Genomic DNA, 27,722 nt, shown 5'->3' on the forward strand with positions numbered 1-27,722 from the left:
ACAGAACAAAACAACATTCCCTCATGGTTCACTTTGCCGTGAGACGTGCAAATAACTACCCCCTTACAGTAACAGGCAATGTTTCCCTGCATATGGCTTTTACGGTGCGCTTTTCATTAAAATGTTCTCCCTTTAAAAATAGAATGAAAATTAATCTGACCCGGATTATTTGTCCACCTTTTGCTTTGACTTAATTCAGATGTTTCCTGAGAAGGCTCAAAATATTCATAGGTCTGTGGATATATACTGAAAAAATCATTGGATGGAAATATGTTCAGCTATCAATAGGCATAACAAAAGCAGTCGTAACAGTTTAAAGACTAACAAAATAATTGATTAGGTGATGATCTTTCGTGGGACAAACTGGCACCTAACAAATTATTTTGCTAGTCTTTAAAGTGCTACATGACTGCTTTTTTGTTGTGATAGAATACAGACTAACATGGTATCTCTCTGTCACTATCAATAGGTAAATAACAGTGTCTACTTGTAAACGTGTAGAAGCACATGTCAGTATACATTTTAAGCCAGGATGATGAGAATCCTTTCAGCTTTATTTGCTCACTGATGCTTTGACATTTAAATTGGAAATGGCCTGTGAGCAAAGGGGTGTAGAAATCTCTGAAGTAGAATAGATTAGTCACAGTCACCTGGCAGCTGTTAAGACATTTGACCTGTGCTGGGGTTTTCACCCTACAGTGCCAAATTTACATCTCCAGGGTAGGGTTGGTGAGGCTGCTGATTTTGCTACAGAAAGTTTATCATTTTAGAAGTAGTGTGACAAAATGCATGTCTCCAGAGGAGGGCACTGCACCCACATGTTACACCTTTACCATGGGATGGAGAACAGATAGCATGCAGAAAATCATCTCAGATCCTTCTATGCCTGTGCTAAAACAAGCTGCAGAGTTACAAATATGGGTCTGAAATGGAATCACATTTCGCTTCTGAACTGTAGGAAATTTGATGTTGTATGGAGGAATCATTCTTTCTGCTTCTGACCAACCAAACACCAGGCATTACAAGTCATAGCACTAAAGAAATAAAAAGCTGTCTGTGTTTTATATCCTTTAGTAAATTTATAAACATTAAATTTGCCGTATCAACCAGTTGAGTGCTAATTAACACACTAGGGCAATAGCATAAAAGACACTGCTTTTAAGTATTTGTATTATCATAGCACCCAGGAGCCCCAGTTATGGATCAAAACATGAGAGTGGTAGGTGTTCTGCAAACACAGAATTAAAAGATACAGTAAACCCTCAAAATATGTGGCTTCAAGTCGCATGCCAGCTCGCTTTAACGCAAGTTAAGCAGAACGTGAAGCTGCACAGCGACTGTTGCAGCCTCGTCTCCCAGCTTGACAGCAGTGCCGCTGGGGGAAGGCAGGGAGAAGGCCTTTAGCCAGCCTGGTGGGCTGGTCAGTTTTCCAAGTCCCACAAGCAGCGGGGAGCTGGGAACCAAGTGGCAGCCTGGTTCCCATCTCCCTGCTGTTTGCAGGACCCAGGAAAATGACCAGCTCATGGCTGGTCAGTTTCTTGGGTTCCACAAAAGGTGGAAAGATGGGAACCAGGCAGCCTTGGTAGGCTGCTCAGTTTCCTGGCTTGCAGCAGGCTGCAGCCTGGTTTCCATCTCCCCAACCTTAACTGCATGAAAATTTGAGTTATGTGGGGGTTGCAGTAATGCAACCCCTGTGTAACTCAAGGGTTTACTGTATTCTCTGTCTCAAAATCTGACAGTCCATCACTGCTCCATGTGCCAGGCTGCCTCTTCCCTCACTGAAGTGCTGCTCTTTTACATTTCAACAATGGAGTAAAATTTACCACACACATTATGTATTTTTCACTCTCATTAGACTTGTCTGCCAGCATCCAAGCTGCTAGAACTTTTCCACTTACCTTTGGTTTATTCTAGTTGTAATTCTTACACTCTCTTCTCTCTCCATTCCTTCCTGAGTTAAGGCTTCTGTTCAGAGCCTCTTCAGTTGCCTACAAGGGTTGCTACTGACCCACTCCTTTTCTTTTCCTTAGACTGTGCCAGGAGTGTGTTTACAGCATCATCAGTATGATGTTTTTAAACACTGCAATGATTTTGAATAAATTCTGCCTTTTATGCTTCAGTACTTGTATTATTACATGTGACAGGAAAAGCTTCAGCAGATGAAGAGATTAATTATAGTACATAAAGGTAGCTTTTTTTATAATAGTTAAAAGACAACATATTTATTTTGGAAAAGCATCTTTGTGTTTCCAGCAGGGAGACTTCAGCACACAGCCAGCCATTTCAGGGCTACGCTGAAATGTGGTAACAACTTACTGAAAATGCTTCCATCACGCTCTGTCAGCGAGCCTTGTGATCCACTCCATTTTCTTTCTGCGTCAGACATGAGCCAACACCTCAATATGCTTGGGAGTGATGAGGTGCCAGAGGCACAGTCCTGCAGAAGAGACAGAAAATAGAGGTTGTGACTCCTTGTAGTTATTAAAAATCTCATGGAATAATTCTGATATGCTGGTGTAACTGAAAAAACAACAAGAACAAAGACTTCAGTGGCACCTTAAAGACTAACAATTTTATTCTTAAGACTAACCTGCAGGAACTTTTACTTTTTGGTTATTTTCTCTTATTTAAAAATCGTGACTTGCTATGGTACAGCCCGAGCTTTCAAGAGTTGCAACTCACTGTATCAGGTACATGAAATGAAAGAAAAAGAGACAGATATTAGGGATACAGAGATAGCAGTGTTACATCAGAGCTCATTCAGTGTGGGGGGGGTAATGTAGATGAGAACGGTGAAAATAACTTAAAGTGGAAAATTAATTATTGTAGTGAGAGAGCCAGTCCCAGTTCCTATTCAGACCCACTCTGATAGTGTCAAATTTGCATATGGATTTCAGCTCAATAGTTTCATATTGCAACATATTTTTTAACTTTTTTTTGCTTAATGATAACTTTCAAATAAGCTATATTCCACTTTAGGTATTCTCACCATCTTATCCACATCCACCCCGACTGAACTAGCTCTAATATAACACTCCTACTTCTGTATCCATATAATCTGTTATTTTTTCTTTCTCTTTATGCATCTGAAAGTTTTATGCATTAATAAAATTGTTAATCTTTAAGGTGCCACTGGACCCCTTATTGTTTTTTGCTGAAACAGACTAACACAGCTACCTCTGAAACCAGGTGTAACCAGGATCAGAGTAGCAGACAAAAAGTTTCACCACTTGTATGCTTGGTTAGAAGATTCTTGTGTTTTAACCACGGGCCTGGATTAAATCCAACCAGGCAACATGTTTTAAATAAATATCCTGTATGCTGCTTGCCAGATCCCAACATGATATGGTTCTCATTTTTCTCATTTCTCTGTTGGGAATAATCATCTTGTTGAGAAAAACAGTGATCTAATGAGAGATTTAACTCAAGAGTTTGAACAATGAATTAATTGCAGCTGTGTGAGAGGGCAACCAAGGTGGACTCCACAGAGGGTTCAGAGTAAAAAGGCAGAAGTGGAGGTGATACCGGGACACACTTAACAGTTAGAGGGTGTCTACATTGTACAGCTTTTAATGACAAGGGTGTGTCAACATCACCTTGTCCTAAAAGCCAGTATGTATGGAAGCTTTCATTGGCACTTTGGACAACAAAATACAGTAAACTTTCTTATCTGGCATTCTGTTATCTGGAGCTCTCAAATAACTGGCATTTTAACCATAAGTAACTTTTAATTACATTTTCTGTAAGTGCAGTATAGTAAAAGTAAACACAAAAAATACAGCAAATACAATGTAAGTTTGCTGTGTACAATGCTATTGTTCTTGTTAAACAAAGCACTCTGCATACATTTTTTGCTTATTTCTTAATATCTTATCATGTTTTTCTTTAGTGTTATGCATTGCTAGGTGTACCTCTCTATTATTCAGAGTATTTGAACATCTGGCAACCTCCCTGTCCCAGAGCTGCAGGATATGAATGAGTTTCATCCCCTATGAGGAAGTTTTGCTTTGTCAACAGGAGAGTGCTCCTTGCTGTAGCAAAATATTGTAATTCATGGGGCGGAGGTGTTAAGCATCTGGGAACAACAACAGTTTTGTCAATCAAGTACAAGTGTAGAGATCCCAGTAAAACAGACTACAAGAGGAGGAAGAGCTCTCACTGCTCTAGCCATAGAGAAAAGGAAGCACTGTTTAATGGAACAGAGATCTCTTTAGCTATGAACTGTTTTTCCCTTACTTTACCACTGATAGGGGCCTCATTTCAGAAAAACTGTGTGTGTGTGTGTGTGTGACACAGAGACCCTGTCACAAAGGGGTTCCCTGTTCTTTAGTGACAGATCTCATGTAAGACCTGACAAACTCAGTACATCAAATACAGTCTTGCAAGGAATAATAATCCATATAACATGAAAGTATCGACAGAAAGCTCATATGTTTCAAGACTCATTGTGAGATGGATGTGCTGGTAGTATTTAGGGAATACTGCATTTATACTGAAAGTTTGCTTTATGGACTTGGAGTAGAAATTGGTCTCCAGGAGGTAATGTGTGTAGATCATGGGTGTCCATCCTTTTGGCTTGCCTTGGCCGCACTGAGTGAAGATAGTCTTGGGCCGTGTACAAAATATATAATATAGTTAATGTATATAAATCACATAATAATGTTAAAAGTTTACGATCTTGTGGGGCCGCATTACTAGCTGTCCAGGGCTGCATGCGGCCCGCGGGCCGCAGGTTGGACGCAGCTGGTGTAGATGGTCATCCCCTAAAACAAGAGAGAGCTGTCGCTCCTCCATAGTCTACTGCAGAGAAAATGCAGCATTTTATTGTCTGCCCTTGACACAGCAGAGGCAGAGGCATAGGCGGAAAGCGACAGGTGGGTCGGCTCCGACTTCAGGTGGGTGGGCAGTGACTGCGGGGGGAGCTGCAATGGAACAGCTTCTCCCCCACCCCTAGCTAGCCTTGGAAGAAGGGGAGGGATAGATTCTCTGGCCAGGGGCCCCATAAAAATGTGTGCCCACCCACATTACCCCCCCGCTGTACCTGCCAGGTACTCCTGCTGGGAGCTAAGTTCAGAGCACAGGAGTTGCCCTGCTCTGCCTGCTCAGTGCTCCTGTAGGGGGGTAGGGGCAGGACACGGAGGCTGGTAAATCCCCAACCTTACTCTCCTGGCCCAGCCACAGCACCAGATGAAGAGGGCCAAACCCTTGCTCTCTGGTGGGAGCAGTGGTGGGCCCCACTCCACCCAGTCCCACTTGTGTCTGTGCCTCTGTGCTTCAGTCAACAGAAAACTATCCAAGACAATCAGAACCAGTTGAAGGTAGAAAAAAAACTCCACCAAGGCCAGAGTGTGCCTGGCCCAGGAATAGAAACAAAGGGCTGTTTTCAGTATACAGAGCATGGTGCCCTGGGTCAGTGTGTCTCACATGTGGCCAACCATGGCTGCATTTTTCTTGCAGCCACGGCCTCCTAGGCTGAAATAGGGAAGGGGCAAAATGGTGGCCCTCCTCCTCCCCATTGCTCCTGGATGTGCTGGCTTGATGTTGGTTGCTGAGGCCATCAGCAGGGGTTGAGCCCAGCTTCTCCCTGGAGTCACATGGGGGACAATGGTAGAGGAGCAGACCTAACTTTCCAGTGAGTTCTTCACCTTTGCAGCAGAAGTGGGGCTCAGGCTCTGAGCCTTAGCCCTGCGGAAGCCGGACCCACCCTCTGGCTGCAGGTCTTCAGGATCTGGCTACTTGCTGCCATCTCTGACCACTCCCCAGGTCTTAATTTATCCCCAGGTTTGGTAGGGCTCTTTTCAAAACACACGTCCAAGCCTGCAATAAATAAATAGCAGTCATTTGGATGTGTATATGTGCATATTTATTTGTCTTTCCTAAAGCTAATTATTTTGGGGGAAAGCATGAGAGAAGCCACCAGCAAGAGTTAGTGGCTGCACTCTGATGCCACCCAAGAAAAGTGCCCTGAGAACGTCTGCTCTGGATCCATTCACTGACCAAAGCCAAGGCAGAGAGGGCTGCTTTCATGAATGTTTGGATCCTAATTATTGAGAAACCAGCCAGCCGGAGAAAAGACTACTTTATTGTATTGGAAAGGTGACAACTGATAAGCACAGACTCAGGTTCCCATTCTATGATTTTGTTTTATATTGTAACCATTTGTTTGCACCACTCTCGCTTGATTCTGGTGAAATATTTTATTCTTTCTTAAATACAATTTCTGTTTTGCTGTAAGGGCCTATGAGCTCTGGGTGATTTACAGGAGCAGAGACTTGACGTACGACAGGTAAATCGATGCATAGTGCTCTGTTGGGGTCGGGTATCTGGTCCTCCTGTGAGCAGCCAGAGCAGGGGGCTGGATTTCATGGGGAAATGATGAAAAGGGATTTGAGGATTGGGGTGCAGGTGTTTGTTACCCTGCAAGATGAAGGAACGGCTTGCATGAGCCCCAAGGGGTGTGCTTGAGAGGCTGTAGCACTGGCAGAATCAGGGAGCTGATGTCCAATTACCACAAGAGAGAGTCCCTCTCCCTGGAGGCCTAGGGTGAAAAGGTGACACATAGTCCTGGATACCCCAGGAACTATTACTGGGTGAGGAGTTGTGTCTGTCCCAAAGAGCATCATGAATTAAAAGAACTAGATAATTATTGCTTTCCTAGTGACTATGTTCAAAGTCAGGGGAGGCAAACTGAGGCCAGGGTGCAGGGAGTGGCTGTGAGGGGAAACTAACCATCTTGACTGAAAACAAATGATACTCTGTCTGGTAGGAATGTATTCCTGCAGCTTTTGTCTAGAGATGCTGGAATGGCAATCTGGTGCCTGAGTTTATGGGTCTGCTTCTCACTCTTTTCCAATATTTATTTAACATAGATGACAAGTACGAGAGGGTTGTATCAGCAAAAACAACAAAAAGTCTGTATCAGCAAAACAACAAAAAGTCCTGTGGCATCTTGCAGACTAACAGATTTATTGGAGTATAAGCTTTCGTGGGCAAAGACCCACTTTGTCAGATGCATGTTATGCTTGAGTCTGTTCTGGTCTGGCTATGGTCTGAAGAAGTGGGTCTGTCCCACGAAAGCTCACCTTTGCTAGTCTTTAAAGTGCTACTTGACTGCTTTTTGTTCCAATAAATCTGTTAGTCTATAAGGTGCCACAGGATTTCTTGTTGTTTTAACATAGATGGTTTAATTTCATACTGAATGCAGCATACACCATTTGCCTTGCTTATAATCTTTTGAGATAGCACATTAAATTAAACCCATTTAGTAATGTGATATTATCTAAACTGAAAGTCTTCTGCACACTGAAAAATTACTTCTGCTTGAGGGCAGCCACCTGTGAATTTAAACCCTGGCTTGGGAGGGTTTGGCAGGACTTCAAAATGCTTGCCAAATCCTAACGCTTTTTGGACTCTGATTTTAACTACATTCTGTAAAAATCACTGTTACCGCCTGCTTGTCACTGTCAGATAGTCACAAGCCCACATGTAAGATTTCACAGTCTAGCTGTGTCTACACGTGCACGCTACTTCGAAGTAGCGGCACTAACTTCGAAATAGCGCCCGTTGCGGCTACACGCGTCGGGCGCTATTTCGAAGTTAACTTCGACGTTAGGCGGCGAGATGTCGATGTCGCTAACCTCATGAGGGGATCGGAATAGCGCCCTACTTCGACGTTGAACATCGAAGTAGGGACCGTGTAGATGATCTGCGTCCCGCAACATCGAAATTGCTGGGTCCTCCATGGCGGCCATCAGCTGGGGGGTTGAGATATGCTCTCTCTCCAGCCCCTGCGGGGCTCTATGGTCACCGTGGGCAGCAGCCCTTAGCCCAGGGCTTCTGGCTGCTGCTGCGGCAGCTGGGGATCCATGCTGCAGGCACAGGGTCTGCAACCAGTTGTCGGCTCTGTGTATCTTGTGTTGTTTAGTGCAACTGTGTCTGGGAGGGGCCCTTTAAGGGAGCGGCTTGCTGTTGAGTCCGCCCTGTGACCCTGTCTGCAGCTGTGCCTGGCACCCTTATTTTGATGTGTGCTACTTTGGCGTGTAGACGTACCCTCGCAGCGCCTATTTCGATGTGGTGCCACGCAACGTCGAAGTTGAACGTCGACGTTGCCAGCCCTGGAGGACGTGTAGACGTTATTCATCGAAATAGCCTATTTCGATGTTGCTACATCGAAATAAGCTATTTCGATGTTGGCTTCACGTGTAGACGTAGCCTCTGAGATACAATTATGATGTCAAATATTCAGCATTATGGCCTCAACGCATAGTTACGTAAGAGGACAAAGGATGGGCTGGATCACAGATACTCTTTCGAGCCACAAATATCTTTTGTAACTGTCAAAATATAAAAGGGAAATGGGGGTGTTTCACACTTACAATTAATTTATCTAAATCTCACAATTTTCCACGAAGATTTTCTCAGGATGAACTCTTTAACTTATCTGCATTGACATTTATATAGGAACTTTCATCCAAAGATCTCAGAGCCTCTTACAAGCATCAGCTAGTTCTCAGGTAGGAATGAGAGGCTGGGATCAGCTTTGGTTTCTTGTCCCAGTTATGTACTGTCTCTATGTGACCTTAGGCAAGCCACCTAACCTTCAACTGCATCAGTTTGCACCTTTGTAGAATGTTTGGAGTAATACGTGTCTCTGGCTCACCAGCAATCTGGGGAAAAATGAATGTTTGCAAATGCTGCAATCTCCACAAATAAAAGGTTTAAGAGAAGTTGAAATTACTATCTATTATTAACCTCTGGTGACACAACCATTAAAAGTAAAATAGATGGCAACCAATATAAATTAGAATTTATGGAGTGTAAAAAAAAATGACAAGGGAAGTTAAAGACAACAGGGAAAAATCTGTATCCGATGAGGCTAAAGTTAATCAGAAGGAACTATGAATTATGTAGATTCATTACCAGATGGAACATCCCACAATGCTCTGGTTTAACTGGTGCAATGTGGGAAATCTGAATTGGTTTCCTATTTATTGGAAAAGTAGTATAAAGGCATTCAGTCATCTAAAACATTTGAAATTTACTTCATGCATGCTTTTTTATATCTTTACTTCACTCCTGATGATGATTATATTTGTCCTCCAAAAGAATACAGAGCTTCAGTACTTCATTATTATTATTACTTATAGTCAAAATAATTTGAGTCATTTAATACACAGAACTGTGAAAGTTGGAGGGCTAGAACAAGTTTGCCCATTAGCTTGCATGTTTCCTGCTGTTGTAATCATGACCTATTGTGCTATTGGTATGCATGGGGCACATCACAGATTAATAAAAGTATGTTGTCCCTTAACCAGGAAGCTTACAGTGCAACTTGTCTCAACACCACCAAAAGACACCAAGGCCTTCAAAAGCAGAGGAGAGACTAGGGTTGCTCAGACAACAGCAAACAATGGGCAAGGCAGGCAATTTTAGTGGGAGCTTGGATCAGACACACCGCATACTGGCAGGAACCAAAATCCCGGGATAGGTGGATGTCATTGAAAGCTCCCCAGCACACTGTTTTAAGGAGGGATGTGGAATGCAGGTGGCAGCCAAGCACAGGAGGAGCGGGAGACTGTTTTTGGAGGGGTGTCTAAGGACCAATGCAGAGGGCATGAAGCAGAAAGCTGTCTTTGTGGGGGCTTTGAAGCGGGACTGGCCAGAGCAGAGGCAGTGGAGGAGAACAAAGAGAAAGCAGGAGCAGAGGTGGAGGCTGGGGAGGAGCAGGTCTGAAGATTTAGTTTAATACAGAAGATGGGAAGGAAGTCAGTCCTGTGGGGGTGAGGATCTAGAAACGAGCATGAGATGGTTACAGCAATGGAGGAGAGTGAAAGAAAGGGCATTTGGAACCAAGGTGAGATAAGCAGGAAGGCCAGAAAGCCACTGTTTGCTGTGGCTCAGGTGGGATATATTCACAGCCTGGATAAGTGCTTCATCAGTTGACACGGACGTGGAAGGGCAGACTAGCAAGCATGGGAAAGAACGACTGGCAGTCCATATTCACCCCCTAGCTACTGAAGCATCCTGACAAGGAGATCTGGTCCAAAAAGCTAACCTCGTAAAAATGGGTTCAAAATAATGCTGGTGGGAATGATTTCATAATTAAACAATCAAACAAGGTGCTGGGAAGCAGAAACTGTCCCTGATCAGTTTACCAGCATGACACCCAGAAAGTAAACAAACAGCCAGAGGATAAGCATGTTGGATTTTAAAAATGCTTAATTTTATTGCTTATAAGAGCCATCACATTTTGAAAGCTATCACCCAGATCTTCACTTGCTGTAAATCAGCAAACCTCTGATTTATACCAGCCAAGAATCTGGCCCCCGGAAACTAAATCCTTCTTTGAGTTACACTGGTGACATCACTGTGATAAGTGACTTAGAAAAAGAGACAGATCCAAGCCACTTTATCAACATGAAAGAGACTGCACAAATGTAACCAAGGGCAGAAGTTGATCTATAATTATCAGGATAATGTCCCCTTACAATTAGTACAGATTTTGATTTAGCTTTGGCAGTAGCAGTGGGGGTGCTGAATTGAAACAGAACATTCTCTGTGACATCATGAGGCATCATTCTGGTGATCTTCAGGAAGGAGTGGAACCAGGTCCTTTCTGTCACAGAATTTCAAATACCCTGTGAGGATTAATAAATTTGAACATGTTTTGTTACGTGTATAATCATCCCTACATACAGTTGAGTACAGTATAGTTTAGTATCCCTTATAGACTAATATGTGTGCCTGTATATGGTAAGATATCATTTTGCATCTACATCTTGGTGAGGGATTACATTTTCATTTATCAATAGCCAGCCTCCAATGGCCCTCCTGTGAATGTAATATGTCAGCTCAGTCCAGGCAGTGCACAGCATGAGCTTGTAATCTTGGAGCTACAGCTCCATATTAAAGATCTGGGGTGGCTGAAATTGTCTCCATGTCCAGTAAGAACATGATTTTCCAGTGTTTCTGAGTCCTCACAGCTCCGTTTGAAATCAATAGGGATTGGAGGTGCTCGGCATCTTTGAAAAAAAGTCAAGCCCTAAATGTGGTCCTTGGGCCATTCATTTCAAATTGGAAGTATTGTCCTCAACTGGGCACATCAGTGCTATCCTGACAGGCCTGTGTAGAAGGATTAGGATAAGCAAGTGCCCCGATTTAATTTCTTGTGACATAATCCAGTTGATCTCCCAGATTTAAAATGGTTGGGCAGCCTGACCGCACCATGATCTCCTTCCACCCTCTCCTCCCCAAGTATTAGAACTTTCTGTAACATATCCCACCAGTACTCACTCTGTTTCCACCCCTTCCTCTTCCTTGAGGAGCTCAGTCTTCCGCAGTTTGCGCCTGCAGGCTCGCTCCTCGCTGCTGCTGACACTGGAACTCTCCTCTGAGCTTTCGGAAGTTAAATACTTGATCACAACTTCATCCCTCAAGTTCATTTGCAAGCAGAGGCAGGAGGATTGGCTCACCTTGAATGAGTTTCCCCACATACTTTCACACATGTCAGTCCCATTTGCATACACCTAGATGTCAAACAAAGCAGATTAAATGAAAAAAAAAATACACCTCACCCACCAAAAATACTCGGGCCTAATTCACTGTTGTCCTTTGTCATTTCTACCAGTGTATAGCAGTGCTAAAAGATTATCAAATCAGACTCTGATTAGTTTTTCAGGCCCACTTAGTACTCCTGCAAATCACTTTGTAAGGTGCAGGGCAAAGGAGAATGTGGCCCCTAATTTCCACAGTTGTTTGCACACACTAGTGCAATAGATGAAAGCCACTGTGGGTGAGGTCAGCTTGACTCTGTGCATAAAGTAATGTGCCATGACATTCTGACATGTATTTGTGTGAATGACCTTTGTATCTGACAGATTCCTGGAAGCTGAAATCATCACTTTCTCTGCAGAACAGTGCAGCCTAACAATTTGTGGTTATCTAGCCTTCCACTGTTGTCAATATGTGTACATCATGGCCATTCAGGTCTTCTCACAAAGAGAGTATCTAAAGGTGGAATTCAGAATGGCCACCCCCTGCATGTAGGAACTCCAAGGGAAGGCAATGCTCACAACATCACCTGTTCTTCCTCTAGTCGAGTCCTTGCAAGGGGACATGTCCAGCTCCGGGAAATTACAGCTTCCTGTAGTTCTTTTAAGTGAACCTCTCATATCTTGTTTTGTTCCAAAAAAATTTTTTTTGGAAGCCCTGCCTATAGCAATCTGTGACCACACTGCCGATAATCTTCTTGGCTGTTGCATTCATGTCATGGTAACCTGCTCCTGCCCTCCTGGCCTGAACTGAAATAAATATTTTTATCTTATTGGTTGGAGAAACTAAGAACAGGGGTCCTTTAGATCAGCAGAGTTGGCAGGTCAAACACTTTAGCAATCCATGAATTACATTAATATTTTTGTTTGCACTTTGTGCTCCACGTTTGCTCTTGATTTTCAATATCTCCTGTTTAAATTATTGCAAAAGAGATTTTGATATCTGCAAAATAAATCTGACCAAGTACTTAGCATATTCGGGATGGCAGATGAAGCAAGCTTGGGAGTAAGAGGCAGGAAGTATTGTTTAGTGATTGAAACAGGGGACTGGATCTCGGAATTACTGGGTGCTAGTTTTGACTTCATCACCAACTCATTCTGCAAGCTAGATCTAGTCATTACACCTGTCTCTACAGCCCTTTGTTAGTGTGAAATGGGTATAATATATATCCTGCAAGGGTATTGTCAACTAATTCAGTGCTTGTGAAGCATCTTGAGCTCCCTGCTGAACATTGTTATCCATAGTCAAAATATTATTAGTAGCACTTAGGTACAATGGAAAATAGGGATGACAGTGAGCTATTGTGTGGTCTATTCTTTCTATTGTTATTCAGATGCCCTCCCCTGCACATTGTAATTGCTAATGGAAGTTTTAAGTGTGCAGTGTGTGTAGCGGAGCCCTTGCCCAAAAGCAAGTGTTTGGTGATTTGTTTCCAGTAGTGTTGCAAATTCTGCAGCATGCACCAGCCTTTTGAGTTACCATTGTCACCCCTGTGTACCCTTGCAATAAAGAGAGTCATTTCTCTGTGGCTCAGGGATCTTTGGATGAAAGGAGCTACAACTGCAAAGTATTAATGGTTGTTATTTTTAGACTACATCCTCAGGTCCAATTAGGTGGGAGCAGGGGCAGGGACATCATGTCAATTAGTTGCATCCTCCCCCATTCACTGGAGTGGTCTCTTCTCCTAAAGAAGCTGTCTCTTTGCTAATGGGGGTGGGGGAATCTTGGTTTATACTACGCTCGTGATATGCTGGATGTCACCCTAGATTAGTTCATAATGGCCTCTTCTGACCTTGCAGTCTACCATCTGTGAATAATATGGAGTGCATTCCAAAGTGACTTCAAACTCTCTGGGCTGTAATGTAGGGTAAACGCTTTGATATCTGGCATTCTATCATCCAGAGCTCTCAAATAACTGACATTTTAACCATCAGTTAATGTTAGTTACATTTTCCATATGTACAGTATAGTAAAGTAAATACAAAGACATACAGCAAGTACAGTGTAAGTTTACAGTATACAATACTACTGTTAGTAAGTAAAGTACTCCGCATACATTTTTGTTTGTTTCCTAATATCTGACCTTGTTTTTCTTTAGTGTTATGCATTGTTAGGTATACCAGAATATCTGAATATCTGGCAACCCCTTGGTCCCGGGGCTGCTGCATATGAAAGAGTTTACTGCAGCTTTTAAAGCTAGAACAGAGCAGCAGGGAGATGGCTTGGTCGAAGGAGCTGCTGCTGGAGATGCTATGCCAGTAGAGCATGAAGGCAGGCAGAATGCCACTATCTTTCCACCCTGTTTTAAATATAGGCTCTGTCAGGTGCAGGTCTCAGCCAGCCAGAAAGGGCATGGAGAGCATGAGGGCGTTTCTAGGCAACTTTTTATCCCCTGCACACCCAGGGCAGAAAAAAGTAAGCCTCTGGGTGTACTTTCTCTGTTTCCATTCCTTTCAGGGGCTTAAGGCTTATGCCTGGATATTTCCTTGCTTCCTGCTGGTCAATTTAGGAGCATGTAAAATCTGTAAATATGCATTTCTCTATTCCTTTATGTGTACATTGGGCCCTGATGTCCGACAGACCCCAAATCATTCATTCATGCTCTCTCTCATACTTGCTAGATTAATTTTATGCAAGTCACCTTATTCTGATATTGCTCCTCTGGCTGTGGGATATTCAGAACACTGCAGTGCACAAGCACTGCCCAGAAATGACAGACAATATCAGTCCTCAAACTGGTGCATAGACTTTTAATTTCTCCAGGCCTTGGGCGATATGAATACTCTTAGTTCCTTTTGGTGAGTGTTCTGTAGGCAGAGCAATGATAGAGGGTGGCTGATAAATTTTAAGAGTGCACATGTAAAGCTGGCTAGGATCCATTGTACATTCTTGACATGCAGCATTAATGTCAAATACTCCTCCTAGACATTCATATGTCAAATGCATGACTGTTGATTGCATCATCATATGGATTAAGGGCACCTGAAAACATAAAGTATCTGTCTGAAATGCACTGACACCAGAGAACTCTCTGTGCCTTTTGGGTATCAGCAACTTCACTTCCAGAAGCTCACTCTAAAGCGCAAGTGAAGGCTGACGTTTTCAGTGTTTCATTTTAACCTGAGATGCATACTTTTAAAAATTGTTTGGACACTGTTTTGAGCTATTTTGGCTATCACAAAGTAAACAGGCGGACTACTAAGAGTCTGAATAATTTAGCATGTTACCATGCTTGGTAAAGAGAGAGAGAGAGAGAGAGAGAGAGAGAGACAGAGAGAGAGATGATGTGGTAATTTTATCTGGCAGAGGCTGTTATCAACATAAAGGGCCTTGCACCTTGTGCTGTCATTGATACCTGTAAAAGCAGGCATAAAACATAACTATTATGATTGTGTGACATTACACACCTGCTTTCTACAGCTGTAGATGAGTGTAGAAGGCCAAGACCATGGATAATCAGGCCCTTGTACTTTTGAATTTAGTGTATTTTTAATACGACCGTGTACATTTCCTCTCCTCAGCTCCTCCCACATGCATATTGCTTGCATAACACAGAAAATATCTCTGCAAGTCTTTCAGTTAGTTAGATGATTCATTTCCTTCTATAACCAAATACCCAGTATTTCCATTATCATACGTCTTTCTTGCCATTTAAACTTGCAATCAATTGTGCATGAGTGCATGCATGCACTCACGCGTGCGCGCGCACACACACACACACACACACACACAGATTGAGCTAAAGTCATGCTGGGCTGCCTGGCCATGAGGGGCTCGGATGTATGCTGGGTTACTGCTGCAGCTGGACCAGGCCAGGCTATGGGTACAGCTTCTCACTCAAATTAAAATGAATGAGCAAGGAGCTCGGCAGAGAAGGAGAAAAGAACCAAACTGTGCATTTTGAGAGTGATTTTAAATGAGATGGAGAACTGATCTGGATAAAATAACCAACCTGAATCTCTCTTAAGACATAATCCCAAACTTTTATGTCTAAAAACATAGATTGCACAAATTATCCACCCAATTATCCTTCAATGCCTCAATTCATCTTGGACTGAATTGCTGAAGTACCACAAAAAGTTGTTTCTGTAGCATTTCTAGGGATGATTTAGTGAGGAGTCTCATGGAGGGTCCCATGGAGACGTCATGTGCCTCCTTTCACTGGTATCCCCCCCATACCAGAAAGAAATGGATTTTACTTGCACCATAGGTGTTTTAGATTCCTAAAGCTTGCTGTAGCTGCTCCATCAGCTGGGATAGCTTCAAAATATGGCACTGAATTTCTTAAGAATATCTGTGTATGCAGGTAGTTGTACCTGTGCTAGTCCCAGGAGATAAAGACAAAGTAGGTGAGGTCAAACAAGCACTCTCACCAACAGGAGCTGTTCCAATACAAGATACTATCTCCCCTGCCTTGTCTCAAAAATATTCTTTTAGCTTCAAATGAAATAGTGACTACCATGTGAATGAACATGGAGTAGCAGATAGCTTGCTTGGGAGAAACGTCATCTTTACCCTCAGTCTAATCACCATGAGCTTTGGTGATAACCAGGCCCAACAAGGGGTGTGGCTATGTATTTAGCTTACAAACTTCAGTGTCTGCTTTGAGTTGATCAAATATCTGGATTTGCTGCCTGATCTCCATCTGCTTACGGCTTAAACTGCCTTAAGAAAAAGCCTACAAGTGAACTGAGGGCCGTTGAAAGGTGAGAGAAGTTTCAACCTATCTCCAGGACAGGAACAGAATGAGAAGGGACCCCCATTAGCTCTCAGAAGTGGGCCTTTGCCCAAGAAAGCTGATGCTCCAAAATGTCTGTTAGTGTATAAGGTGCCACAGGACTTCCTGTTGTTTTAGCTCTCAGAAGGGAGCTCAGAGCCATTTTTGAGGTGCTATTCTCTGACTTGCTTCAGTCAGAGCTTTGGAGAACCTCATCACTTCTGAAAGTCAAGCTCTTAGTCTCCACAGCCCATTCACGTATAGGTGTGGGCAATAATTTTTGATGAGGAGACACTCCAAGGTTTTGGTAGGGAGTCATGAGCCACACTTCTGGGATGTGGGGTTGGTGCAGAAGGGAGCTCAGGGTAGGGAACTGGGGTGCAGAAGTGGATGTGGGGTCTGTGAGGGAGTGTTGGTGAAGGATGGGGTTGTGAACTGAGGCAAGAGATTCGGGTGCAGTGTGTAGGAGGGGATATGGGTGCAGAAGAGCAGTCTGGCCTGGGGAAGAGGTGTAGGAGTGGGTGCTGGATCTGGAAGATGTGAACTGAGGGGAAGAGGGTAAAGGTGGGTGCAGAGGATTTGGGTGGTGATCTCCGACAGGAGGGGGTGGTGACCTGGGACATGGAGTTGTGGGTGGAGGGCCTGGGTGTCAGAAGCAGGGAGACACTGAGGCAGTTCCAAGCCAGCATCCCAACGGGACCCCACAGCAGACTCTCTGCCTGCTTCATCCCCAAGTGGCTCAAAACAGCTGGAAGCTCCCACCCTGTGTCTCTCTGTGCTGTGTACCTCTTGCAGGGGGTGTGGGGAAGACTTCACACGCTGCCCCCACCCCCATCCCAATCACCGCCACTCACATTGGCTGGAAATTGGCCAATGGGGGCTGCCATGAATTGGGCTGGAGGAGGGGGCAGTATGCAAAGTCTTCCCACCCCCTTACAAGGGGTGCACGGCACCTAGAGGGAGTCATCAGCCATTTTGAGCAGCCTTAGGTGGCAGCAGGCAGAGAGTGTACCTCAGGGTCCCAGCAGGGCGAGTCACAGGCCAGATCGAAAGGCCTGGCAGGCTGCATTCTTGCCTGCGCCTGATTTATAGTCTTCTCTGCCGAGACTGCTGCTGGTAGTGGGGTGTGTAATGCACCCCAATCCCACAGGATGTGGCCTGTGACCACCACCTCCTCTCACAGAGGCCATCAAACAGCTTTCAGCCATCAACTGCTGTCACTTGCTGCTAGTTCCTCCACCTTCTCACCAGCAGCTAGGAAGTGAACAGCTTTGCAAGCCTTGCCCCGGTCTCCACCAATGACTTTTCTGTTCAGGCCCCATCCTCTGTTCTGGGGGAACCCTGCTGCTCTCATGGGCTCATTTACAGTAATTCATTGTGAATATTCAAAGCCCAGTTGCTGCAGTCCTACATTACACACTTTTCCCCTGATCCAAAGGCCACTGAACACAGTGGAAAGACCCCCGTTTACTTTTAACTAACTTTGGATCAGGCTCCAGACAAATTTTTTCACCTAGGATTCCTCAGTGTCCCCATTTGTGCCTTCATTTTATACACTTGCACATTAGGTGAGGCACCTCAGACAGGAGGACTGGGTGAGCTGCCATAAAGTCTGTCAGTGCTGCTGCTTAACCACTGAACTCCAGCAAAAGCTGAGGGTCTGAGGAGGACAAAAGAACAAAAACAGCAGAAGTCTGAGGCTTGCTGCAGGAATCTGGAGGACAAACTGGAGGAGGGGAGGAACACGAGTGTAACGTACAAACAAGGTAAAGATGTATCAGATCTACTAGAGGGTAACACTTTCAAGAATTTTTAAGCTTACATCCCTCTTTCAAAAGAGACATAAGCACTTCAGAGCCTGCTCTCGCTGAAAGGGCAGGTCTACACTAGGCAGGTAAGTCAATTGTAGATACACAATTGACTTACCTGGTGCCCTCACAGAGGGAGATTGATGGGAGAAACTCACCTCCTTTACGCCTCGTGATATTGAGGAGTACAGGGGTCAACTGCCGACCCCTGATAGTTTGATTTTGCATGTCTCTACCAGGTGCATCAAATCGAACGCCAGAAGATCGACTCGGACAACCAGGTTGATCTTCCACGTAGTGTAGACATAACCATAGGCTTTTAAATCACACAGACATTTTTACCCATGGTCTTCTTTTGCTATATTATCAAAATTAAAATTTCTCTACACTTGAGTCTGTAGACCAGTGGTTTTCAGCCAGGAGTACATGTACCTTTTGGAGAACGCAGAGGGCTTTGAGGTGGTACATTAATACAGCTAGATATTGTTCTAGTTTTTCAACAGACTACATGAAATTCGAGTGAAGTCAGTACAAACTAAAATTTCACACGAGTTGTTAATACTGCTCTATATATTATACATTGAAATGTAAGCACAATGTTTATATTCCAATTTATTAATTTTATAATTTTACGGTAAAAATGAGAAAGCAAGCATTTTTTCACTAATAGTGTGGCTGGGATACTTTTGTGTTTTTAATGCCTGATTTTGTACATTAATTGTTTTTAAGTGAGATGTAACATGGGGGCACACAAGACAAACTAGACTCCTGAAAGGGATACAGTAGTGAGGAAAGGTTGAGAGCTACTGATCTAGACATTACAATGGTTTAAATCACAGTGGTACCTGATAGATGTTTATTCCTTGCAATTTGCTTCACCCATGGTGAGAAATTAAAAAAGAAAAAGTCTGGTATAGACAAAACCTGGAACTGTTGAAGTCCAAACCAATTTACTTGATTTTTTTCCCCAAAGACTTTTATGATAGCTAATGCCTCAGGAAGTAGCACTCACTGCCTCTTAATTCTCTTACTGCTATAATTTATTCAGCGTGCTTTCTCACCTTATTGAAGGGAAGGCATTCATTCTTGCACTGGTTCTCTCCATTCTCGTCCCATTCCCAATCTGTAATCCAGTTGCGGACACAGACGGAGTCATTTTGGCATGCTTCATACCTGCAGGGAGGTTAGCAGGGAACAGAAGATAACGGTGGTTTACCTCCTTGCTCTTCAGAGATGTCACTGGGTTACTTTGATTTCACTCAAAGAAGGATGCATGGATTATTCTAATAGTGTTCTGTGCTTACATAGCACCTTTCAGACAGTGATCTTAAAAATATGCGCATACTATCTCCTCTTTATGGTAGGAAAACGAAGAAGGTTCCATTGCTGATCTATGGACTTTGTGCATTCTTAACATGCAGCATCTGCATAGACCCAACTTTGGACAGCAGCTGCTGGTACAGTCCCATGTTGGGAGGACAGACCATCATCAGAAGGAAGAGGGGATTTTTTATATTTATAAAAGGAAAGAAGTTAATAATGTCAATGGGTATGGATCATGTCATAATAGGTGTCTTCTCTTCATTCCCTCTGAAACTGTTGGCACCAGCCACTGTTGGAAGACAGGATATTGAACTAGATCCATGGTGTCCAATATGCTCCCCACTCACCACATGTGGCAAACGGGAGAGTGGAATGTGGGGAACTGTCCAGCAGCAGGTCAGGAGAGCCACTCATGTGGGACACCCTCTGGCCACTCTGCGCATATGCCCCACCACATGGTGGGACAAGCGCATGGTGGCAGTGGCGGACGTGGCCCCTGCTGAAGTTTCTGCAGAGTGGTGCCTGCGGTGCCAGCTGGGAACCACATAATTTCTTTGGCTCCAGAATCTGCAGGGCAGCCTTGGGGCCTAGTGTGGCACCTGTGACCCTGGATCCTGTGGTGGCGACTCCGGTCAGTCGGGTGGAATATATGGGGTTGGGGTGGGGGTCCTTGGCTCTGGGGGAGGGGGAGGAGGGCATTTATTTAGAGTGGGGAGGGGCAGGCTGAGGGAAGAGGGGGCTGTGGCAAATGTGCAAGGATGACAACCACAAGTGTGGCAATCCTTGCTTTACTACTGGACTCAACTGAACTAGATAGACCAAAAGTCTGACCCAGATAAAGAAGATCATATAAAATAGTCCAGATTCACTATTTCTAGCAGGTTGAAGATGGGAGCAGAAGAGAGGAATGTTAAAGGATCCTAGAGTTATGGTTTGATAGGAACGGTTTTAAATGACAAAAAAGCAGGGAAGTTATTTGTAAATGTGAAGTAGTGTAACTGCCAGCCTATATTAGGAAAAAGTAACTTTTTATTGTTACCCTCATGCTTCCTCTGTCTCCTATTATTTGTTCTATTCACTTATTGCGCCTTTTCTTCCTTAAGGCCCAGATGTTGCAAACATGCACACACCCGATGGGGATGCCAACTCTGACTGAAGCTATTCTGGGAGATCAGTGCCAATGCTGGGAAACTCCAAGACAACCCTGGAGGGCTGGCAACACTGTGCCCTCTAAGCCGAGTGCTTGGGTGGCCAACTTAAGAGAGATTCAGGTGCTGCCCAGCTAATTAGCAGAGTGACCACAGCATGCACAGCCACCAGCATGATTTTCTACTGGTGGTGCACATCCCCATATGCCTTGGTGTGCATAACAAAATGAATTCTGCACATGGATGAAAAAAGTTAGAGGGAACCCTGGTTGTCAACCCTAACATCAGCGTACCTCTGTGTGCATGAGGTCTGGTCTACACTTCAGAGTTAGGTCAATGTAAATACTGTAAACGTCCACTGATATAACTCACCCACTACACAGACTTAATAACTCCACCCCTGTGAGGGGCATAGTGCTTAGCCTGATGTAGTTAGCTTAATGCAGCATCAGTGCATACAATGAGTTGTTTAAACGGGCTGTTGCTGCTTTTCAGAAGCTATCGCACAGTGACAGTTGAAATGGTGTAAGCATGCCCAGTGAGGACACAAACTGCCAACACAATGAGTGTAGCAGGACCACGTAAGTGATTTAACTACTCTAGTGGCTATACACTGACATAATTTAGGTCAATTTAATTTTGTAGTATATACTTGCCCTGAGTATTTCAGTGGAACTACTCATATGACTAACACCAGTAGTTTCAAACTCATGAGCCAGGGCTCAAAAAATTGACAGTGCCCATACAGAAAAGTGGGCATGATTTCAAACCCATACAGAAAAGAGAGAGATTCATATGGGGACATTGCTGGCTGTTCCCCTTCATCAGGGAGCAAGTTTTGTTTCAATCCTCACTCTCTCTGGGGAGTGCAGAGAACATGTCCAGGTTTGTCTGCCCTCTGCACTCCCCAGAGAGAGTGAGGATTGAAACATAGCTTGCTCCCTGATGAAGGGGAACAGCCAGCAATGTCCCCATACGAATCTCTCTCTTTTCTGTATGGGTTTGAAATCATGCCCATTTTTACAAATAAGACATTTACTTTTGTTTTTTTCTTTTAAACTGACTTTCTGTTTTTGAATCTTCAAGGTACACTCGGGCTCTATTTTCAAACTTTTCTCTGCAACCATAAAGACTAGAAACTAATTTAAAAAAAATTAAAGCAGAGATTCTCTCATAGTCACATCACTCCAGAAGCTGGGGCAAGACTCAATATCAAATTGCAAAAGGTGGCACTATTAAACACTCAAAGTTAAGCCCTAGAGAGTAAGACCTTTAGGGAAAGGACCGTAGCTACCAATGGATTTGTACAGCACCTCACACAATGGGGCCGCAATCCTTATTAGGATTTTGGTGCTTGTGTATCATAAATAACTAGATTTACCCAGCATTGTTTGGGTCCTTAATTCAATTTTTGTTTTGCTCTGTCAAACACATATTAATAAGTGTCATGCTTTTGCCAGCAGATGGCTCTCAGCTTCACAAAATAAGATCTCCATTGCTCAGGTCCTTAACTCAATTAATTTTTGCTTTTCTTCACTTAAATCATTGTTCTGGGGCGGTATATGGATGAAGGATTCAATATGCAGGCTGCTATGGGGAGAAGGGACTACCTCTGCCTATAACCCACACACCTGCTGGGTGTGATTCACTTAGACCACTTACAGAATGCAAGAGTGTCTCCTTTACAGCCATAGCTGAGAGCCAGCTGGCTTTTAGCTGAAGTAGTAGAGGCTACTAGATTAAACTTCGAAGGTTAGATTCTGCCTGTCGGCATTACATTGCAACTGGGGCCAGGTGAGAAGCGCCTCTCCATGGCCATTGTAGCTCCAGCAGGCACAGCTGGGGGTGGGATACATGTTCTCTGGATGGAACATGTCCAGGTTTGTCTGCCCTCTGTACTCCCTGAGAGAGTGAGGATTGAAACAAAGCTTGCTCCCTGATAAAGGGGAACAGCCAGCAATGCCCCCATATGAATCTCTCTCTTTTCTGTATGGGTTTATGAGAATCTGTCCCATTCTGGACACATCCCATTTTCCTGGCAAAACCAAACACCTACCTTGCTTTAAGTTCTAAGAGGAAGCTGCATACCAAATTTAGTGGTCCTACCCCTTACTGTTTAGGAGGAATTATTGAACAAACAGACAGACATGCAGACAGATAGATGCACACACGGACAGGCAAACTCTTTTAAATATCTAGTAGATGAGAACAATGCATACACATCCAATTCTACCCTTAGTGTTTGAAAACTTATGAGTGAACAAAGCTATTTTCAACCTTTTTTCTTTACTATGAGTGCAACAAGCTGAAAAGATGTTTGTCTTATTTTCACAGTCAGTTTTTAACAGCCAGACTTTTATAATGCACTACATGGTAATTCTAGAGTGGAATTTTGATACAGGAAACACAGCTCAGTAGTGATTCAATGACATGTTGAACTTTAAATTACACGAGTTGAACTTTTCAAGGATAGCCTTTGCTGAACTCCAAGCAGAACAATCTAAGAAGTGTGTTGTCCAAAGTCCTGTTCTGCTTTGTTAATCACAACTGAAGTGACCATAGGTCCCATTTTTAAAGGGACAGTTCCATATTTAAGCCCTCCGGTAGGTGTCTCTACTTTTTGTAAAAACATGGGCTAATTTCTCCATCTCCCCTCTTATTATACTGGCGGGTTCTACCGCTGGCTGGATCCTTGCTAACTAGCTGCACACCAACCAGCAACGAATGGCGGGAGTGGGCAGGTGTGTCCAGTGGCTGAAAATGGCGATGAGTGTACAAGAGCAGTAGTCAGGGTCAGCTACTGCGTTCAGAGCTGGGTGCTCCCCCTGCTGGTCCATCAGTGCACTCCTTGCTGTATGCTAACATGCTTAAATCCTTCCCTCTTCAGCAAAGTACTGATAAAGACATGCTTAGGTGTTTTGCAGAACAGGGTGTCTGATGCTGTATGTCTAAGTTCCCCAAGAACTTGAGTTAATCACTGTTTGTGTTTATCATGTCTATTAGCAATCTGCAAGTTCCTTCAGTCAAGATCATTGCCCCATTGTGCTGAGCACAATACAAACATATAGGAAAAATTTTCAAGGATTGTGACGTGAAAGAATTCGTGATGTCCAGAGACCCCTGCATGGCTCCTTGAGGCATTCTAAACAGCTTGTGAAAAGCACAGATGCAAACCTGTAACCCTCTTACATTAGCCAGCAGCCATCCTAAGGCTTTACCTAGTCTACAGCTTAAATCAACATACATTATGCTGCTCAGGGGAGTGAATTAGTGACATCATTTGTGCCAATTTAAGCCCCAGTGTGGGCAGTGCAATGGCTTCTCCTGCTGCCCATGGGCCTGGAATAGGGAAGCCCATGGAAGAGCTTAGAAGTCTCTGTGCATTGGCTTAGAGCAATGACATTAGAGAGTTTACAGCAGTGCTGTTGCATCTACGCAACCGTGCTGCTGTAAGTTCTCTAATGTAGCCATAGCCTAAGAATGATCTGCTTTTTGCAGGGCAGGCTATTTCTTTGCTATGTATTTTTGCTTGGAAGCTAATTCTTATTTGAATGTTCAGGATTATTTTTCAGAATTAATGCTTCCCATCAGACAGCCAGGGGCCCATTTTGCAGATGGGTCAGAAAGGAATCTGCCCACAGGGCTCTTCATAGTTGATAGGGACTTTAAAAGAGAACAATTTTTAAATGCTGGTGGAGCTAGAAATCTTCAGATAATAGGAAGAAAGGGGAAGGCCCCAGGCTAGTCATATGAATTTCTTTTAAATAAAATCACTGGTCTCTCAGAATCTAATGCACATTTCTGGCCACAAAGAGTACAATGTGCAGCAGGCACAGTCACAGCCAATGGAGAAAGTAGGTCACTTTCCCAGCAGTGCTGCAGCATACTAAAAGGCCTTCCATGTGCATAATGTGGAAAAACCTGGAAATGCTACTTTGGAACATCAGGGAGAGTAGGAACTTTGTTCAAAATACACTTCTACTTTCTGTTCTTGGGCAGGGTGGGAGAATGGGAATGACATTGAAAGATGTCAACCACAGCCATGCACACAATACATTGCGTCATTTGCATAGTATTGTATCAGTGCAAGGTGTAAATGATACCAGCTAGAGTAACAGATGACTAGGGTGGAATGATAGGATGGAAAGTAAGAATGCAGATAGATAAGTACCTCTTATATTTTCACAGGAGAACTATCATCTTGATGCTTTTCAGATATTCAAGGGACAGACCTCACCCCACAGAGCTGAGAGTCACAATACATACACTCGCAGACCCAAATGGTCTTTTCTTCAAAGTACAAATCATGATTTACCAGGTGGCTCTGTTTATATTCAACTAAGCCACCGGCAGGAAACCAGAGTGCTCTGTAACATCATGCAAACCCATATACATACAGGCCTCATTCTCATTTACACTAAGGCTGCCTTCCACCACCCTGACCATGGACTTAAAATGGGCATAATTACATGTGCTATTTATATTTTCTTCCACCTTTGCGCTTTTCTTTAATTTCACATAACAGATGGATAATGACTCTCTGTATGACTGATATGGTTTATTCTAGCTTTCAGTGGCACATCATATTGTCTATTATAGTCCAAAGTCTATTAATGTCCAACTGAAAGACTCCAAGGTCCAGACCCTCAAGTGCACGGTGTCTTTGGATCCGGCCCTGAGACTGACCCAAGATGGGTTTCCACAACAGAGTGGAAGACATCACCTCACCCGTTGATCTGATCACTCATCTGTAAATTTTTTCCATTGTCTTCCGAGCTACAACTGCACCAGGTTTAAGTTTCTTGCCAGCAGTTACAAAATGCTGAATAACTCTCCTTCATCCCTTCCATTGGTCACACCCCGTGACACTTCCTTGCTCCCTCTGCTCTGCCAGTAATCCTGTCCTCAGCTGCTCATTTTTCAGCTTTTCACATCACATCCCTGCTGGCCCTTTTCTGTGCTGCTGCTTCTGCATTCTTGTGTCCTTCCACAGTTCGACCCTTATCTCTCCATATTTATGGTTGTCTTGAAGTCCCAATTTTGCCTATCATGAAACCCCAGTGACGTGCATAAATGTGAAAATTAGAGAAAAAGTGATATGTTGTTTCCTGTTCCCCTAATCTCTGCCTATGTATCTGTCTGCCTATTCTTACTGAGGTCCTTGGGGTTAGGGCAGGCATTGTTCTTTCTTATCTGTCTGTAAAGAGCCAACTGTATACTGGGTACCACCATAAATAAGAAGACAGTTATTCCTATGCAAATATGTTAGATAAGAGATGAGCCTAACCTGGAACCTATTATCCAAACACTTTCAAATGTCAGCAGTGGTAGTTTTGGATTTGAATACTGTACAGAGATCTGAGCCAAACCAGTAAAAGTAAAAGTGTTGGTTCCTGTCCCTCAGACTCTCAAAATCTGGATCAGCATATCGGAAGAAGACCACTGAAAGCTCCAGGATTAAAACCCTGCTCTGCTCCCTGGGCAAAATGGAATTTTCTGCCACAGAATAGAAGTTGTCAGTGGAACACAGAAGCCTTATCCTTCTTCTCTAGCTTAGACACAGTATAGAATGGACATATTTAAAAAAAGAAAAAAAGGCACACTTCATCCAATGCACTAAAAACTATGCGGATGAAATAAAACAATCACTAGGCTCTCAAATGGACTCACACAGGCAGGAGGGCCGACAGCCACCGTGGGCAGCAGGGGCAAGATAGGAGGAGGGCCTGGCTTAGTGGCCCTGAAAGGGGTGGGGCTAAAGGCAGAGGGGCCAAGCCTAGAGCAGTGAGCCCTGAGTGCTGCTCAGACCTTGATGGTCCTGGCCTCTCCCTCACTCCCAGCTGCATGGAATGTGAGAGCAGCCCTGCCTCAGCATTTCAAAGGGCCCGAAACTCTGGCTGCCCCTTTAAAACTACCCTCTTTGCCTCCTGCCTGTTGGTGGGCCTGCATACAGAAAAACCATAAAAGGTAAACATTCCATATCACCCAAGGGTGAACACTTTTGAAAAAGTAATCTCTCTTACCTGACTTATCAGTCCTCATCCTCAAAGGAAAAATGCATAACACCTTGAAAAGACAAGCTTGGGAGCTTAAGTACTTAACTTTTTCAGACATTATACGTCATGAACTGAAAACAGTTTGTGGGGCTGGAATAATTTTTATAGTAGGGGAGCTGAGAGCATTGAGCCAAGCTGCAGACCTTGTGTATAATGAAAACCACTTCATGCCGGGGGCACGGCTGCATCCCCAGCACTTCTTGTTCCAGCACCTATGATAGAGATACTGGATTTATGGCTTATTACAACAATCAATAACCTAGTCAGCCTCACACCCAGCTTCCCCCTCCCTTTTCTCCCCTGTCAGTGGACAGGTGTTAATGGCGCACTTCACCTTAAACGCTCCCTTGAAAGGTATTAACTGCTTAGCCTAAATAATCCATTCTGTCTAGTATTTAGCTGTGATACCCTCCGTGCATTTCCCAGATTTGAGGAGCTCAACAGTTTGTCTCTTTCACCAATAGAAGTTGGTCTGCACTTCAGATCATTTTGCCAGCAAAGCCAAAATTTTTCTAGTTACAATGCACAAGAGTAAAGGAAGGGACAAAAAAGATCAAATGCATTTTTCAAGCTCCTATACGTGCTTTAATATAGCTTTTTCTAAACACCAAAGTTTCATGATTGAAGATTTACCTTTCACGATTACATTGCTGAAGTTAGATCACTGGAAAATCAGAATTCTCAGTTCTCCAGGGGATTACCAAATGCCTAGGCTTGATGATTTTCAAGAAGACGTTGGACAGAATACTACCCCACTTTACATCTCAAAAAGTAATTTTTGCTAGCTGTTTGTGTCTGAGTTGTATTTGAGGGAAGAGTAAAATTATGTATTTTGGGATTAGGCCATTGTAATTTTTATTAAATGGTGTCTGTTTGAAAACTGCTCTGAAATATGGTAGCTACAGTAGAGATTGGTTAGTAGACAGAAAGTAGGTGAAGAGGCAAAAAGTTAAAAATAAATTATATTTAGTACATACATGAATTTATGTTAGTTTACCCCATGACATATTAAGAAATAAAAGAACTGTATTGATATTATAGGCAAAGATGTAGACAATATGTTTGATTATGCTGTTCACATAATTTGTATTTCCAAAACCATTACACAAACTGGCTCTAT

At 43.6% G+C, this 27,722-nt stretch overlaps 1 protein-coding gene across 1 annotated transcript in view; it reads right to left on the bottom strand.

Annotated features, from left to right (window-relative positions):
• Positions 1-2,352: 2,352 nt before the first annotated feature.
• The window catches only part of LOC142017923 (riboflavin-binding protein-like), a 40,357-nt gene continuing 14,987 nt past the window's right edge, over positions 2,353-27,722 (bottom strand). The window contains exons 5-7 of the mRNA XM_075003276.1: positions 19,137-19,248; positions 11,293-11,525; positions 2,353-2,437 (exon numbers count right to left, since the gene is read on the bottom strand). Coding sequence (XP_074859377.1) covers positions 2,398-2,437; positions 11,293-11,525; positions 19,137-19,248 — 385 coding nt within the window. The 3' untranslated portion in view covers positions 2,353-2,397. The remainder of the gene's footprint in view (positions 2,438-11,292; positions 11,526-19,136; positions 19,249-27,722) is intronic.

The sequence above is a fragment of the Carettochelys insculpta genome, chromosome 9 (genome assembly GCF_033958435.1).
Source record: "Carettochelys insculpta isolate YL-2023 chromosome 9, ASM3395843v1, whole genome shotgun sequence".
NCBI lineage: Eukaryota > Metazoa > Chordata > Testudines > Carettochelyidae > Carettochelys > Carettochelys insculpta.